At 40.1% G+C, this 18,185-nt stretch overlaps 1 protein-coding gene across 2 annotated transcripts; it reads left to right on the forward strand.

Annotated features, from left to right (window-relative positions):
* Positions 1-1,787: 1,787 nt before the first annotated feature.
* cax1 (cation/H+ exchanger protein 1) lies at positions 1,788-18,130 on the forward strand. 2 transcript variants are annotated; one of them, XM_079656352.1, is made up of 20 exons: positions 1,788-1,968; positions 4,124-4,288; positions 4,422-4,549; positions 5,945-6,053; positions 6,147-6,263; positions 6,401-6,462; positions 6,582-6,752; positions 6,843-7,028; positions 7,973-8,072; positions 8,333-8,474; positions 8,913-9,096; positions 9,175-9,274; positions 9,373-9,491; positions 11,992-12,029; positions 12,122-12,351; positions 12,580-12,713; positions 12,902-12,996; positions 17,252-17,330; positions 17,412-17,520; positions 17,742-18,130. In XM_079656352.1, the coding sequence occupies exons 1-20, from the start codon at positions 1,893-1,895 to the stop codon at positions 17,813-17,815; spliced, it is 2,418 nt and encodes an 805-aa protein (XP_079512478.1). In that variant the 5' UTR covers positions 1,788-1,892; the 3' UTR covers positions 17,816-18,130. The 2 variants fall into 2 exon arrangements, with proteins under 2 accessions (XP_079512478.1, XP_079512479.1); XM_079656353.1 differs by having other exon boundaries at positions 12,122-12,270.
* The last annotated feature ends 55 nt before the right edge of the window (positions 18,131-18,185 follow it).

The following is an 18,185-nucleotide window of genomic DNA, read 5'->3' on the forward strand; positions in this document are numbered from 1 at the left end:
ACAAAATAATGTGTTCATATTATGTATTACACAGGGTTGGAAGGGTTACTTAAAAAATCTATTCCGTTACAATTATTAGTATAACAACTTTAACCAGTAACCCTAGTTAAGTATCCAAATATAAAAGTAATGTAACCTGATTACTTTCCGTTACTATGGATTGCCTCAATGTCAGATGCAATGCAAATAAGTGTGTAATGTCAGACAGCAGAACAATGTGACCGTAGAAAAGAAGAAACCAAGATATTTCTAGGATCAGAAATGATTTTACTTATAGGAAACGCTGCCTTTCACTCAGCATATTCAGGCAGTAGCCTTAACACCAACACTGAAACACATGAACATATACTACAGTTTAAAAAAGCAGAAATTAAATCTGAGCTGACAGAAAATGCTGCGTTTTAGTTTAATACACAGCTCACACACACTATTTTATGATCATATACAGTATGTTGGGGAAATAATTTCCAAGGCCCATAACTTTGACCCAGTTTATCAGTTCATACTGTCCTGACTGAGCACACGCACCTGTAACCTTGGCTGCTGTGCTCTCACTGTTTTGTCTCCCAGTTCCTGCCTGTTGGCGTCAGCTGATAGAGGTGTTATGATTCTATCTTGTTATGCTCAATGTTGATTATTCTCTCTGAACCAGCTAAATACATGGGTCTGGGGTAGAGTTCTTCAGAATTGATTGTGGCATCTCAATCGTGTGGTCAAACCGTGGCCCGGGACATGTCTTGTGAATTCTCCGGCCGAAGCTCCAAATAAACCGTCAGTGTTTGCCATCAAAGCTCCAGCTCTCCTCGTGTCTCTCTGAGTCCTGACTCCAATTGCTTCAGAAGTTTCCCCCACAATATAGGTCCACCTGCTGAATAAAAAAAAGAACAAATGAACCAAAGAAACTGAAAACCATAAAGCAGATTCAGGCAGGAGGCGCATAGATTCACACTTAAAGTATTAGCCCACATGACAGTACAGTTTACAAAGAATAAATACAATCTGATCCTTTCACAACAAACACTTTATGCTCTTTTTAGTCTTTAACTAACATTGTAGACTCTCAGGTCTTCTGGGACTGGTCAACTTTCTGTCCCCAGAGTCAGAACTAAACATGGTAAAGCAGCGTTCAGTTATTATGCTCCAAATATCTGGAACAAACTCCCAGAACCCTGCAGGTCCACTACAACTCTTACTACTTTTAAATCCAGGCTGAAGACTTATCTTTTTGCCGCTGCTTTTAATTGAACTATTCATATCTTAAACTGCACTGCAACTTTTTATTCATGTACTTTTTATTCATGTTTTTTTTTCTTTTATTAACTTTTCTTTTTAATGACTGTTTTTAAATGCCTTTGTCTAGCATTTTTGTAAAGCACCTTGAATTGCCTTGTGTTGAAAGGTGCTATATAAATAAACTTGCCTTGCCTTGTAATCCCCATTTTAAGAAATATTAACAGTAATCTGATTTTTTTTGTCACTGTGACGGAATATACTTACCTTTTTTTTGTATCCTCCCTATGTAATCCCTTTAGATGTAATCTGTTACTCCCCAAACCTGGTTTTACTAAAAACGGCAGTATCAATTCGTAACACTAGGGGCGCTGTGGTAACAAAGGTTAAAATCCCACACACAGCGCTTTAATGGATAACATTTTTTTTTTTAAATAAACAGATACACGTAACACATACGTGTGAATAAAATAGGACGTAGGAGTGACATTCATACATAAAATTGTAGTATTTTAAATGTTTCTGTGTTCGATATCCCTCCCCTCTGTGTGCCGGGTGTAGGCTCTGCTGGTGGGTCTCGCGCAGATCACCCTTCTTAAGGAGCGTGTTACCGCTCCTCGCGCAGATGAAACAGGAGCGAGACTCGGGGATAAACAGAGAGCATGTTCCTCAAGAAGTGCTCCCGGACGCCAGGAGATGTGGAGAGCCTGCGGCGAGGGTCAGCGGCGGACACCTCAGGTAAAACCAAGCTCCTGCCGCTGCTGGAGCTTTGTGGGACCTCCGTTCAACTAACACGCTGCTTTTTGGTCTTTATCTGCGTGTTTAAAACCCAGGGCAGGCTGTCAGATTCGTCTTTGTGTTTATTTTACATTTGACTTGATCGTTAACGCGTTGATCATAGTCACCTGTGCTGCAAATTTCCCTCCAATTAGTGCTCAGCATTTGTCTCTGTCTGCTGTCTGCCTGACAACTAAAGAAATCACTTTCTTCCCAGAGTAAAGTTTGAATTTATTATAAACTTAACTGATGTGAACTTTGGTATACTTTTATTCAGACAGAAGCTTAGAAGTATATTGTTTACTGGTCTTTTACAGAACATTCTAACGTATCCAGAACATTTTATATTGTGTATTCTTTGTGATGTGTTTCTTTTCTACTGTAGATATTTATATATTCGCCGTTTAAAAACACGTTGTTAAAATAATGTCCCAATTTGGGAAGAATAAAGTATCAATCGATCTAGTGGTGAGGGCTGTGTCCTGAATCAGAAGCAGTTCTTTCCTGTACTTTTAAAAGGGATTGTTTTGGGATGATCACCATTTTTGAACCCTAATCCAAGTTGTTTACATCATGTTGGTTTGGTAGATTGTCAGTCTGGATTGTTCCCCACTTTCATTCTTCATCTAACACACTGGTTCTGTCATCTCCCCACAATTCATAGCTGTTTTCAAAAGGTGTCAGCTCACAACCTTTAAAAAGGCAGGAGTCAGTTGTGAAGTCTGAATGAGACTTATCCTCTTCCAGTTGCCTTCAAAATACATCCACTGTTTCTTTACTGAGACACAAGGAGTAACAGTTAAGGCATTATAAGCAGATTACATATCAACAATCCATGCATGCTTCTGTTTTAATTGCAAAGCATAGCACTGAGTTCATGTCACTGTGTGCTGCAATGCATTTCCAATGTGATCGGTCCTGCAGTTGACAGGGGGGGGGCTGGCTGAGGTGACACTGCATGACTCTCAGGAGGTTTTTGTTAGTCACACACATCTCCATGGTTGGAGGGCTTTGGTGGAGGATGTCAATCAAGCTCAAACCTCTGCAGTGATAACCTGCAGGGAGGTGTGTGTAGATTGATTTTTTTTTTTTAGGTGGAGTCAGTGGAAGGACAGACACCAAAACAAATACCCCCCTCCAGATTTACTGTCCTCTCAACATCACTGTTTCTCTCTCTATACATCCATGGCTTTCCCTGTGTTCTAAGCATGAACACACACTGTTGCTCATCTGCAGGAACAGCATTGTTTGGCTCAGCCGGAGCAATTTATAAACAACAAAGAACAGAAAGTATGGAACAGAGAAACAGATATTCAATAAATCAGTCAAGTGTAATGAATTAGATCGGATCTACTCATCTCCAGACTTCATTTAGCATTTTTCTCTGCTCATGTCATGTCAAAAATATTACTGATGCAAACCCAAAAATAAAGAAAACAAGGTATTTTTGCCTGTAATAAGTACACAAATCTGCCAATAGAACAAGGGAGCATTACTTAGTAAGATTTCTTGAAATAAGGTGGGATATTTAGATAAATCAGATGTTGTTGTTAGCTGGGGAAACTTATTTTGAACTATATTTGACCAGAATCAGGAAACGTTGTTACAAAACGAGCCAGAAATGCTCCAAATGTTTTTGTTTTCTGATTTGAATTTTTTTCGAATAAATATGTAAATAAAAAAGTTTAATCTGAGACACAACTCAAAATAAGATGTTTTTTAAGAGTCTTTGATTGAACAATATACTTAAGATGCATTGTCTAAAAATAAGACCCTATATCTCACTGTATTGTTACTATCCTACTATATACAGATTTTTATATTCACGTTCAACTTGGATATTTTATACTCATATTTTTTCTATTTTGAGATGATTCTATTTTATAATTATTTATTTTTCTACTCTTTTTAATTTCTAATTATGTGCAATTCCCTGTCTTATATGTTGCTGCAACGAAAACAATTCCCAATTTGGGATGAATAAAGTATATCTTATCTTATTTATTAGGTCTTATACAAGGTGCAAAGACAAATATACTTGGCAAGATTTCAAGTGTTGGTACTGTACTCTGCCTTTTTAAACCCTTGACAGTTCTGCATGATTTGTTCATTTTAGAGAACTCTGTGGATCCTGAACAGCATCACTGGTTGCCACGGCGACGGTGTCAAAATGAAAGGGTCCAGCATCCAGAGCTGGGTGCAGTGGAGACCCCCTCCCCAGAAGCTTCTGTACACCACCACTGCCACTACACCCCCAAGTGCTTCCTCACCGTGCACAAAGGTAAACCAGCACTGTTTCTGTAGGGATCTGTGGATATGGGAGATATGTAGTTTCATAGAAGTCAACTGAAGGAGAGAGAGAAGTGTATTTTCTCTTGACATGTGGAAGAGCTTTCTCACTGTGATCTGCACAGGAGGACAAGGCACCACCCGATCTACTCCGTCTCGGTATGGAGAAGAAGCTTGGCATGAAGACACCACAAGGACCACCATCAGAGCTGAGAATGAGGTGGAGGCTCACAGGGAGGCCAATAACTACAAGGTGGGCAACGACTGGCTTTAGAGAATACTCCCCTAACCCTAGAATCAGAATACCAATTTCTCACCCCCTGTTACACTGAATGTTTTTATTCTCTGATGCCTTCACAGGGAATGAAATATCAAAAACAGATATTTAAGCAATAGCTCACGACAGGCCGTGGTATATGCTCATTATATCACAGCTAAGGGGCGTGGTTCGGCCCGACGCGAAGCGGAGGGTCGACAAACCCTGCAGGCAGTTTGCTTTTCAGCCCAACGGTATACTGTTTTTCTCAGACGCGGAGGGATACTGACTTGTTGTGAAAAGTAACTTACAATTCTACCCGTGGTATACGCTCAGTATCTCACGGCTAAGAACCAATCAGATTGCTTGATTTGACTTGTCCGTTTTATAAAGAAAGATAGATACTTTATTTCACAAGTTGGGAAATTCTTTTCTCACAGCAGTGCTTTGACAATCAATGTACAAGAATTAAAACATTCTTCGAAAATATAATAAAATACAAATAAAATAAACATTAAAAACGAAATATACATATTATCAGTAGAAAAGACATATTCAGAAAAGTATCGATGCACTAAAATATACTGAATAAATTAGAATACTGATCTACTAAAGGGACAGCAACATTTAAACATAGTGTACTATATTAAAAGGTTTTATTCAAAGTAAAATATATCCTGTGATATGATCCAAGTCATACTGTATGCTTACTACTTTCCAATATACAGTATGTCTTTTTGCTAAAACTTTACTATTTATAACACTTTGGCATAAATGTGGTAAAGTATGATCAGAGATGGCAAAAGCACACGCATCCTTTACTCAAGTAGAAGTACAGATACTCGTGTTCAAAAATACTCTGGTAGAAGTACTGACTAAACTTCTTTACTCAAGTAAGTAAAGAAGTATGGGCTTCAAAATGTACTTCAGTAAAAAGTACCCATAACTACCAACTGTTTTAAAGAGTACCTGACCTCCATTTATATTAATAGAACAATAATGTCATTGTTAGCTAATGAATGTTTCCATGCTGAACAACGGCAACATGACAATGTTTTCATTGGTCCCTCTTCTTTAGAGAAGACCAGGAAATGATGGATACACGGATCGTGTTCAAATCAATAGGCACGCAATGACTCTAAATAATAATGATCACGCCACCAAACACACATTCAAACAAAAGGAACCAGCCTGTTTGGAAAATGTGAGAAGTAGAAAGTACAGGTATTTGTGTTCAACATGTAAGAAGTAAAAGTAAAAAGTCGTTGTGGAGTAAAGTACTGATACCAGAAACGTAAGTATTTGTACTCCACTACTTCCCATCTCTGAGTATTATGGTAGTTTATAAGTAGTCCTCTTGACATTCATTGTTCTGTGCCATGCTTGTTTCAGTTTGGCTTCAGGAAGTGGAAGGGTCACGTGACAGAGAAGCCCATTGAAGACCGATCGGACATCATCAAAGAGCTCTACTCTGACCTCAGTGTTGTTAAGCCTCAAGAAGGTCTTCTTCTCTCTTTTCTATCCTTAAACTTTCATTCTGTTGCAGCCTACAGGAAAGCAATAACGCGTACTTGTTATCTTTCCTCTCTTTCAGGCTCGGTGATCACCTTTGGGAACGTCATTTATGTCATTTTATTCGGATGGTGGATATCTTTAATCTACTTCCTCATTTGCTCTGTAATGTTCCTAACCATCATCGGAGCAGCTTATGGTACGTATCCTGTACACCAGCTGCATCATGTCATTTGTGTTTTATATATTTTAAGTGTGTCGTTTTGATTATGTATTTATTTAAAGTGTCTTTGAGTTTCTTGAAAAGCGCTCCATAAATAAATTCATTTCTTTCAGGCAAACTTTGTTTTAGATTGGCGTTGTACTTTATTTGGCCATTTGGAAAGTCCATAGAAAAGGTATTTTGAAATATAGTATTAAACGTTTCCATATTTTAGTGCCATTTAAAAAGAAGCTGAGATTTACATGACTATGAAAAGTCATTGACCATATCCTGTTGATTGTCTGCCCTTCTCAGGCTGGAGAAGTAGTTAGGAGATCCATTGCGAAGCCTCCGAAGTGTGAGGTGATCCCAGAGGAGAGCGACAGTTCGGGGAACAAAGACTCTGCTCCTCTCCTGATGTCCTCCCCGTTCCCTGTGGAGATCCCCGTCCCAGAGCCAGCAGCTGGGAAAACGTCCAATCACTGGGTAAGAAGGTCAGAATCACCCTAATCACTGGATGCAAGTAATATTTATATATTAATAATGCTTTTGAATATACTTTGTGTCTCTCTGCAGTGTCGCGTCAGCACTTATGTTTGGCTGTTGCTAGGTTACCCTGTCCTGGCGGTGGTCCATTCGCTGGCCTGTGTGCTCTCCTGGCTGCTGGTCTTCACCATACCTGTAGCCAAGATGAACGCCCGCACAATGACCATCGTCCTCCTCATGGCTCCAGAGGACGTTCAGGTTCACAAACTGGAAAAGGTACGATACAGTTATTGTCAGATCCAGTCTGACATTTTTCTTGCATCACAGCAGCTCCATTTGCAACATCAAACAAGGACAAATATTAAGACATGATGCAAGGAAAACAACATCACAATCACTTAAGAGTAAAGACCCTTTAGCATACATTTGACCTGGGATTTAGCTCTGTATTTAATTTGAGGATAGACTGGTGCACAAAGGAGTGCTTCAGTCTAACTTTATCAAACCGTGGGAACCTGCATCTCTGATTTGATGGTCACAATTCATATTCTCTGTTCAGGACATGGTTGGGGTCAGAGACACTGTTGTTGTGGGAGGCTGATTTACAGAGTTTCTCTCTACATTCTGGTGGAGCAGTTTTGTACAAGTTGTTACATATCAGCAGACAGTGTAGAGAAAGATGCAAGAATGTGTGCAGTATTCTCCTTCCTCAGCTGCACCGGTCAAGCGTATCAAAACATCAAGTGCAAGGTTATATTAGTCTCCTTATTAGCTATGGTAACATGTTACTGAAGTGTGTGGCAAATCTAATTAGTGCATCTACTGACTTTTCCTTAACGGGTCGGTTCAGCCAAATCACACTGAACAGTGTTCTGTGGTTCTTCCCCACATTCCCCACGCTGAACATAGTTTGGATTTTATTTGCAATTGCCTTTCAAATCTATTCCTCTTGCGCTGTGGGCAGTTTGCTTTTGGAATGGACCTCAAAAGAAAAGCTAAATTGACCTTAGCGTTGGAGGATTATTCAGTAAGCAAAATGCTGTTCATAGAAAGACATGTGGCTCAGATGTTTTCAAAATCCACATACCACTAGAAGAGAGCACAGAAAAGGTTTTTTTCAATTATCTAACCTTGCCCTTTAAACCATATGGACCATTGAAATCTTATTTTTTTTTAAAAGTGTAACTTTGGGGTTAAATGTCTTTTGTTCTCTTTTGCAGACCGCTGTGTGTGAGACCAGAGTCATCTTATGCTGTTATCGAGCCTTTAATGTGTATTGCTACAAATACAGCGTACAAGGAATCAACATTATCCCCCTCAGTATCCTTTTCCTGCTGTTGATTACAGTAAGGGGCTTGTAACACAAATTCCAAGAGGTCAACTATTGGTAAATTAGATTGCATTTCAATATACTGTACCCTTGTTTTCTCACAAAGTGTAATATGGAGTGTGTGCAACCAGCGGCCCTGATCGGCATGTCATGTATGGCCTGAACAGGTGGCATCATGTCCTGCAGATGTACATGTGGATCCAGTCTGCTGTCCATCAATGTGTTCTCCTTAAGTCCCTGCTCCCTGCAGACCTGCTCCCCCTGGTGTTCATCACGATCATTATTGGATACACTGACTGTAAACACACATTCTGCAGTGCAGAGACCAAGTTTATCACCGCCATCATCTCCATCATCCCTCTCTCCTACTATATTGGCATGGGAATAGCCAGGTACGTTTAGTGTGTCCCTGATACTTGTGAATAAAGAGGTGAGTATTGGACTGTATAACCATCACGGCCCCTGGTAGACCCCCCAAACAATACAGACTGTTGCAATCTTATGCACCAATTGTAGTGTGACATAATCACTTCTAGTAAAAACAAACATTTATTTGATATGGTCTCAATACTTTAATATGTTAATGATCGCACTTTCTAACATGCTGCTACTCATTTCTAGCCATAGTTGTTTTCTTATTTGTCTTTTATTTTAGTAATTTTTATTACTTATGTGTGCTTTTCTTTTTGTATTATTGCTTGCCTTGCTGCTATGCCACTTTTGCTGTAACACTTTAAATGTCCCCACTGTGGGGCTAATAAAGGAATTCTGATTCTGACTTGTGTTGTAATTTTGCTCCTGAATTCTGATGACTGTGCGTATTTCCACAGCATTTCTGCTCAGAGTAACTTTGCAGTGGGGGCGGTGGTGAATGCCACGTTCGGCTCCATCACAGAGATGACTTTCTACATCACAGCACTGCTGCAGGGACACAATGCTAAAACCAAATGTTATGAGGAGATCGTCAAAGCAGCGCTCACTGGGACCCTGCTTGGGTGTATACTGTTCGTACCGGTGAGGGCCTGAGAAGCAACAACTCATCAGTTAACATGCAGCAGTATGACCCTCTGAATGACTGTCTGTGTTTGACAGGGTATCTGTATGATCATCGGGGGCATCAAACACAGAGAGCAGAGATTTAACAGTCGTTCAGCTGGAGTGAGCTCTGCTCTGCTCTTCATCTCCGTAGGAGGTCTGTATCGTAGTGGCATATTCAATTAATTTCAAACAATATTTCCTCCACTACCAGATTCATAATATTTGATCCTCATGATGTTATATTGTCCCTAGGTGTTTTTGCTCCCACCCTCTTCTCAAAGACTTTTGGGGATCTGGTGTGCGAGAGCTGCACCAATGTTCCAGGAAACAGCAGCGTCCCGTTCATCTGCAGGGACTGTCACTACGACACGGTGAGCCGCTTCACTCAGAGCCTCATGTGTTTCACAACGTTGTATCAACTGCTCATGGACTTGGAAGGGACATTCCTCACTCTTCTACCATAAAGATTACACCAACAGCTTGATATATATAAATTCTTTAATTGCCATATTTACATACTCTTTTGTTTTACACTCCTGCTGCACCGATAGTGAAACATTTCCAGTTCACAAACAGGTCATTGTACAAAACCAATACAGAAGCAGTTTACAAGATTAAAACAACAAATGCAGCAGACAAAAATAAAAATAAATGAGAAATTCCTTGCATAGTCACTAATAATAAAGATTAATGCGGGGGGAAAATAAATAAACAATTAATAATGAATCAAGCTAAAAAGGTACAATGGTTGAGGGGACTTGGCCTTGATCATACTAAATTAAGTACACTGTATACTAAGCACTACATTATTATAGTAGCAGGCATTACAGGCATCCATCTCTTGAAACATTTTGGTTTCTGAAGCCGTAAACCAAGGCATGTGTGATTTATTTAATTTGTATGTACATTTATAATATTTCTTTCAATTTCGTATAACTCCCCACCCTTCCAGTTGTTACACTGTATGTTGGTGGTTCAGGTTTAACCATCAAAGCGTGATGCACTTGATGGCTGACGCTAATAGGATTTGTAGTAAATATGCTTTATCTCTGCCAGTAACCCCTTCTGGGAGTACACCAAGGAAAACTACTGTAGGGTCCTTGGGTTTCTCTTACTGAACAACTTCCTGGAGAGCATCAAATACATCCTTCCAGTTTTCACTCAGTTCTGGGCAGGACCACAGACCACACCATACAGTGGGGCAAAAAAGTATTTAGTCAGCCACCAATTGTGCAAGTTCTCCCACTTAAAAAGATGAGAGGCTGTCATTTTCATCCTAGGTATACCTCAACGATGAGAGACAAAATGAGAAAAAAAATATCCAGAAAATCACATTGGCTGATTTTTAAAGAACTTATTTGCAAATTATGGTGGAAAATAAGTATTTGGTCAATAACAAAAGTTAATCTCAATACTTTGTTATATACCCTTTGTTGGCAATGACAGAGGTCAAATATTTTCTGTAAGTCTTCACAAGGTTTTCACACACTGTTGCTGGTATTTTGGCCCATTCCTCCATGCAGATCTCCTCTAGAGCAGTGATGTTTTGGGGCTGTCGCTGGGCAACACAGACTTTCAACTCCCTCCAAAGATGTTCTATGGGGTTGAGATCTGGAGACTGGCTAGGCCACTCCAGGACCTTGAAATGCTTCTTACGAAGCCACTCCTTCGTTGCCCGGGCGGTGTGTTTGGGATCATTGTCATGCTGAAAGACCCAGCCACGTTTCATCTTCAATGCCCTTGCTGATGGAAGGAGATTGTCACTCAAAATCTCACGATACATGGCCCCATTCATTCTTTCCTTTACACGGATCAGTCGTCCTGGTCCCTTTGCAGAGAAACAGCCCCAAAGCATGATGTTTCCACCCCCATGTTTCACAGTAGGTATGGTGTTCTTTGGATGCAACTCAGCATTCTTTCTCCTCCAAACACGTCAAGTTGAGTTTTTACCAAAAAGTTCTATTTTTGGTTTCATCTGGCCATATGACATTCTCCCAATCCTCTTCTGGATCATCTAAATGCTCTCTAGCAAACTTCAGACGGGTCTGGACATGTACTGGCTTAAGCAGGGGGACACGTCTGGCACTGCAGGATTTGAGTCCCTGGCGGCGTAGTGTGTTACTGATGGTAGCCTTTGTTACTTTGGTCCCAGCTCTCTGCAGGTCATTGACTAGGTCCCCCCGTGTGGTTCTGGGATTTTTGCTCACCGTTCTTCTGATCATTTTGACCCCACGGGGTGAGATCTTGCATGGAGCCCCAGATCGAGGGAGATTATCAGTAGTCTTGTATGTCTTCCATTTTCTAATAATTGCTCCCACAGTTGATTTCTTCACACCAAGCTGCTTACCTATTGCAGATTCAGTCTTCCCAGCCTGGTGCAGGTCTACAATTTTTTTGTTTCTGGTGTCCTTTGACAGCTCTTTGGTCTTGGCCATAGTGGAGTTTGGAGTGTGACTGAGGTTGTGGACAGGTGTCTTTTATACTGATAACGAGTTCAAACGGGTGCCATTAATACACTTAACGAGTGGAGGACAGAGGAGGCTCTTAAAGAAGAAGTTACAGGTCTGTGAGAGCCAGAAATCTTGTTTGTTTGTCGGTGACCAAATACTTATTTTCCACCATAATTTGCAAATAAATTCTTTAAAAATCAGACAGTGATTTTCTGGATTTTGTTTTTTTATTTATTTAAAAAAGTTTTTTTTCTCTCATTTTGTCTCTCATAGTTGAGGTATACCTAGGATGAAAATGACAGGCATCTCTCCTTTTTAAGTGGGAGAACTTGCACAATTGGTGGCTGACTAAATACGTTTTTGCCCCACTGTATGTGTGATGTGCTGACCATATTTTCTCCAATTCTGTTGTTTTTAATAGAGTACAGCGGACCCACAGTTGATCCTGTCCCATATTGAGTAAGTACATGCACGATGCCTTTTTATTTACATTTTGCAGGGCTTGTCCCCTCAATAGTGTTTGGTCTAATAATGAAATAAATGTCCTCCAGGCCCCTGGTGTACACCATCTCCGTGCTGCTGCCTGCTGCCTACCTGATCGGCCTCATCTTCACCCTGAAGACCCACTCCCACATCTATGATATCCACATCAACGACGGGCACGGGGGCCAGGACGCACAAGAGGGCACTAGCACCACTGGTGATGTCACCTTAGGCCATTTACTTGCAGCCAACACGTGTATTAATGGCAGCATTGTTTCCAACAGTCACATTGCCACAGGTGTGTGTGAAGTGTTCTTTAATATGTTGGGTGAAGGAGCATGAAATGCATTAACTGCTTGTTGCCTGCTATGTTAATGTATGTAAGGAAACGGCATGCTAAAACCCTTGATGTGAGGGGGAAAACTTAAAATACAGTAGACTTTGGATGAGAAAGGGGAGGAAAAATGTCGCACAACATTGAGGTAAGTAATAAATATTACACTCATGCTGTGTTTTCCACCTGCAGGGCATCATGTAGTGCACTGGTCCCGGACCAGGGCCCTTGGAGTGCTGATTGTTGCCACGGTACTAATGGCCTGCTGCGCTGACCTCAGCACGGAGAATATCAAGCCCATACTGGCCCATTCCTCCATCTCCCTGGTAATCAAAATGTATTGTTTTCTATAGAGGAATAAAACACCACTTAGATTCAAAGTCATTGCTCCTTGGTTGATAAGCCCACTTTAGCATTTAGAAGCAAACCTTTTGATTAATACACATTTAGATAAACTCAATCCAAAGCAATGATGTGTGTACCTCAATGTGTTTCTGTGTACTTCCTGTTGCAGTACTTCATCAGTGTCACAGTGTTGGCCATGGTGCCGGAGCTTCCTGAGATTGTCAATGGGATCCTGTTTGCACTGCAGAACAACATCAGCCTGAGGTACCAGCATCATTTATTCCACTTTACAAAGGCCATACTTGCCATAACACTACCTTGCAATAAGACCCTGTGAATATAAAACTTTGGGCAATAAACACACATACCCTCGTGCAATTCACGCTTAATTTTTTTTCTCTATTTATTTATAAACAGTACCAGCAACCTCTTTAATTTGATATGGTCACTTAAAAAGAAGATGTACTGCTACTTCTTTGCAATGGTGTACTTAACTGCTATCATTTGATTTAACCCTCTATGGCAGTGGTTGTCAAACTTTTTTCAATAATGTACCCCCTTTGAAAAAAAGATTCAGCCAAGTACCCCCTGATTAGCGCAAAAACAATTTGTTAGGGGAAAAAAGCCGAAAGAGGTAAAGTGCTGCCAGTGGCGTTTCTATATGTACAAAAGTGGTGGGGCACAGAAAACGTAGATGTCTATATATAAGCTTCTGCAGTGAGGTTCATGGCTGGTGAGGCACTGGCACTGACTCTTCAGGTTTTACAAATATAATATTTTGACCTAAATCAAAATATAATATTATTTTCAAAAGCTTTTTTTGTCTGATGCTTCGATTAATTTTAAACAGACAGTTCAACAAAAAGATACCCAAAACATTTAATTTTATCATTTAAATATTGAATTGTTCTCTCTTAGTAAGATCCCATTTTCAATAAAATTGCGGTCTTACCTTGACTTGAAGATGAAGTCCATTTGGCTATCCTTCTGGACAAAAATCTCTATTACTTGTTTGTAAAAGTCCTCCTTATCTTTTTGTAGTTTCAAAAGTCTATCATAAATCTAATCGATAGATTTATGATTCGAAAATTATAAAAGTAGGGTAGACATGTGGATATTATCCGGCCGAACAAAACGTGCATTTATCTAACAGGTACGTTTCCCACAGATCTTATTTTGAGCTATTTTCTAAAATCCTATGGAGAAATCTCATTGCTATTTGTGGAGGGAACCCAGCGCAGCTTACTTCCTGGTTTTGGGACGCGTCTCTCTCCTCCTCTTCACACACCACACTTTTCGCGGCACACGTACTTGCAGCCAATCAGCTCTGAATTATGTGAGATGACGTATGGTGGGGATGGCAGCACTCTGCCCCTATGGTCATTATTTTTTTGCCACACACATTAAATAGGACAATACTCTGAGCATGCGCAGTGTAGTTTTTTCAGTCACCGTTCACTTAGACAGTGGGAGGGAGGGCATTGTCGGGTTTTGTCCCACATGGCTCTAAACAGCTCAATAGGCACACACTGTAGACACTAATTAGAAGAACACAGACTAAAACAGCAATGTACAGACGAATCAGATGATTAAACATGATCTTAAAATATATTTTATATATTTATTTATTTATGTTTTGCATTTTTTTGTAATAATTATTTGTAATACTTTCTGCTGACACTAGGTGGGGCTGTGCCCCACCTACCCCTAATGACCAGTCGCCACTGAGTGCTGCACCATCAGTGTCTGATTTATTAAAACAACAACATGAGAAACACTTAAATGCTACATTTCAAATGTTTACAATCCATCACTAAATTCATGGCAAGCCAATTTTAACATCGTGCAATAACACTAAAAAGACATTAGTTGCATTGAACTGATCTTTTTAATAAGTTGTACTTACAATGTAGTACAATGTTAGTGAGAAACATGGGCTGAGCTTCACTGCTTTGTCATTCTGACAGCGAGGCAAACTGCAGTTATTACACTTCGCGTTTTGAAATATGTGTAACTCTGTTCATATAAAACCCACACTGCTCAAACTTCGTAACTCTTACTAAAATTGTTATATATATATATTTATTAATTGTGGGGCGTGGGGAATGAAGAGAAAAAACATATGAGCATTTATACCTATAACCGCTCATTACATTACATTACATTACATTACATTATATACCGCTCATATAAACATATGCATAATGCTGCGCTATACTTTGCGGCCACACCCTGTTGTCAAGCAACGCTTATTGTTTAGGTGTCCTTTGATAAGCAGGCAGTCATATCATTAGCTAGAACTAGCTAGATCTGATGTATATAAACATAAACGCGAGTGAAGTCTAATCGGACGGGAGAGAGAGATCAGCTGCTGCTGACGGAGACACACGCAGCTCTACATGATCACCTGCAGCGGTGAGCGGAGCAAAAGACTGTATATTTGCATCTAGGAGCAAAATAGAACATCGCACTTAGCTATTTGATCTACTCTGGAACTAGCTCAACTAGTTATAAATATGTTTATTTACTGTCGGGTCACTAATTACAGGTTCTTCAGCGAGCTGCTGAGCCTGACGGGCAACGGGCTGTCAGGAGAGGGAGAGGAAAAGAGAGCACCCCGTTTATTTTTCCCATTTTATTATCCAGAATCACTGTAAACTTTTGAATAAAGTAGTTCATCTACTAAAGTTTGTTTAAATGCATTACTTATTTAGTTGTTTTCATTCACATAAAATAAAACTCACGTACCCCCTGCAGTACTCCAACGTACCCCTAGGGGTCCGCGTACCCCCATTTGAGAACCGCTGCCTATGGCATACTGTTGCCCTCAGGCAACAAACCACTTTTTTCGACCTCACACTGGCCCTCTAAATATTTTTATTTTTTTAAATATACACAATGTCACCTGACATGCTGGTGTCCAATAAAATGAGGGAATTATATGGGTGTGGCATTTTGTCTGGGGGTGGAGCAGTCCTTTCTGCAAGCAAAACTGCAAGGGACTCAGGGCCACCACTTGGTAAGATACATTTGACTTTTTAACATATAAATGTACACAACTTAAAATAAAAAATATGTGCATGAATACGTAAAGAAGTATATTTGATTGTTTAAAGACTTATTTATTTATTAATTAGCTAAAACTATGTTTTTTTGTTAGTTGCCTCAAGGCAACACTGTGCCACTTGACCATTTTTTCCAGGCAATATCATACAAGTGTGCAAATGTGCTCAGCTGTAAAATGATAAACCTAATCAATGTTTTTACTTTACCATCTACTGATATTTACAGGAAATGGACACCAAAACATGTTATGGGCAGAAGGGACACGATCAGGCTGTTAAGGCTATTCTGTCTGACAAGGAGGACACACACACACACACACACACACACACACACACACACACACACACACACACACACACACACACACACACACACACACACACAGAGAAAACCTTTTGAATTAATATAGAGTTGTTTTTTCTATTTCTTCTGAATTGTAGAAATCCTTGGTGTTTCAATACCCTCGTAGCACAGTGTTGCCCTGAGGCAACAAACCAACCCCTTGTTGAGGGGTGAGGGGGGGTCACATTTTATAATTGATATAATATCAGGGATCCTTAAGCTCCTAAAACACATGGTGAAATATTTTTTTCCTCCCAAAATAAAAAGTCAGGCCATAGAGGGTTTTTAACTTATTGTGTTTTTGTATTATTAACAAACTGTGCATACTTAGTTATTTAAATGTTTTAATATGTAAGTCTATTCTTTTAACTTTAAAGGTCCCATGTCATGCTTTTCCGGTTATTACCCTCCCCTTGTGTGTTATGTAGCTTTTTCTGCATGTAAACGGTCTGCAAAGTCACAAACCCTCAAAGTACACCCTGTAACTCTAACACAGAAAATACCTGTCTATGCTGCCACAGAACGCCTCGTTGGGATTTTTCTTTTTCCTTTTTTTTCTTCCTGAGTATAGTGACGTAACGATACCCAGGTCCAAATGGACCAATCCGTGGAGCTCCTCACACACACACACACACACACACACACACACACACACCTTTTCTCAGCCGCGGCTCCGTGGATCTCCACTCACAGTTCGCCACACACTCACGTGTGTGTGCGCTCAGGCTGAATTCCGCCGTGTCTCGCTGTCTCGCAGACCCCACGCAGCAACCGGGAAACAACACCAGTATTACAGCCCACACTGTCTGCTCCTCGAGCCTCAAAGGGCGGAGCAGCGAGCCCCGCAACGTCCCGCCAACACGGCACCCAGACCCCACGCAGCATTCTCATCTGTTTGTCATTACTGGTGTCATTTTCTGGTTGCTAACAAACGCCATTGTAACACATCAGAGCACAGTGGGCTCAAGCACAGTAATGTGTGGTAGTTCAATGTCATTTTACTCATGTATTAACATAGTATGTGTAACATATATAAGCCTAGTCCATACCATTGTTAATTTAGCCATTATAAAAATAAGTATCAAATAACTTGTATATTTTTGGTCCACAGCCTTGAAGTGGGCAGTTGCATTGCTGTGCAGGTGTGCATGATTCAGATTCCACTGCTCATTCTCTTCAATGCCTTCTACGTAAGTTCCCCGTAATTAATACATCTGTACATAATGAAGTAGTTTCAATCCTGCAGCAGCAAACCTTTTATTTTCTCCCAGGATGTGGGATTTGTGCTGGTGTTCAGTGATATTCACCTCTGGGCCAGCATCTTCAGTGTCATTCTGGTCAATTACATCTTCATGGATGGAAAGTGTGACTACTTTCAGGGTGAGTCATATTTCTGAGATTCCTCCACATCAGAAATAAACAGCAGCAGTTCACACTGACCACATTCATTGGATGTTTCAGCAAAAGAACAAGTACACAATCAGTCATATCTAACTTCTAAAGCATGCATCCGCATGAGGAAGCAGAAAAAGAGGATGTGTGGACCGAATTTTATTTTAGTCTTGATAAAAGGTTTTTGATGAAGTATGTTTGTTTTGCAGGCACTGCTCTGGTGGTGGTCTACCTCATCCTTCTGGCTCTTTACTTCTTTGCTCCTTCTCCACGCTCTTGTTGATCAAAGTCTCCAACATTCCCAGTGGATCCAGCGCCTCAAAAGATGGACAAATATTTGGATTGATATTTTGAAATTGCACAGTAAAGCTGTAAGTGAATAGCTGTGAGCTATTTGTCAATATATGATATTGAAATGGTGTTTTGGATGCTGGAACATATTTCCCGTCCTGGCAATGTTAAAGAAATCTGTGAATCTTTTGCAAATGTGAATTTGTAGTAATTATTTTTGCCTCTGGTATGTAATATGCTGTTTATAAAGAATATAATAAATGCAACAATTTATAAAACATGAAATAAAAATATTTGTGTATCTTCAGTACCAACGTCCTTTTGTTTTTACGAAATAAGTTAATTAACATTTGGCACATTTA

This window comes from Notothenia rossii, assembly GCF_949606895.1.
Source record: "Notothenia rossii genome assembly, chromosome: 10".
Taxonomy (NCBI): Eukaryota; Metazoa; Chordata; class Actinopteri; order Perciformes; family Nototheniidae; genus Notothenia; species Notothenia rossii.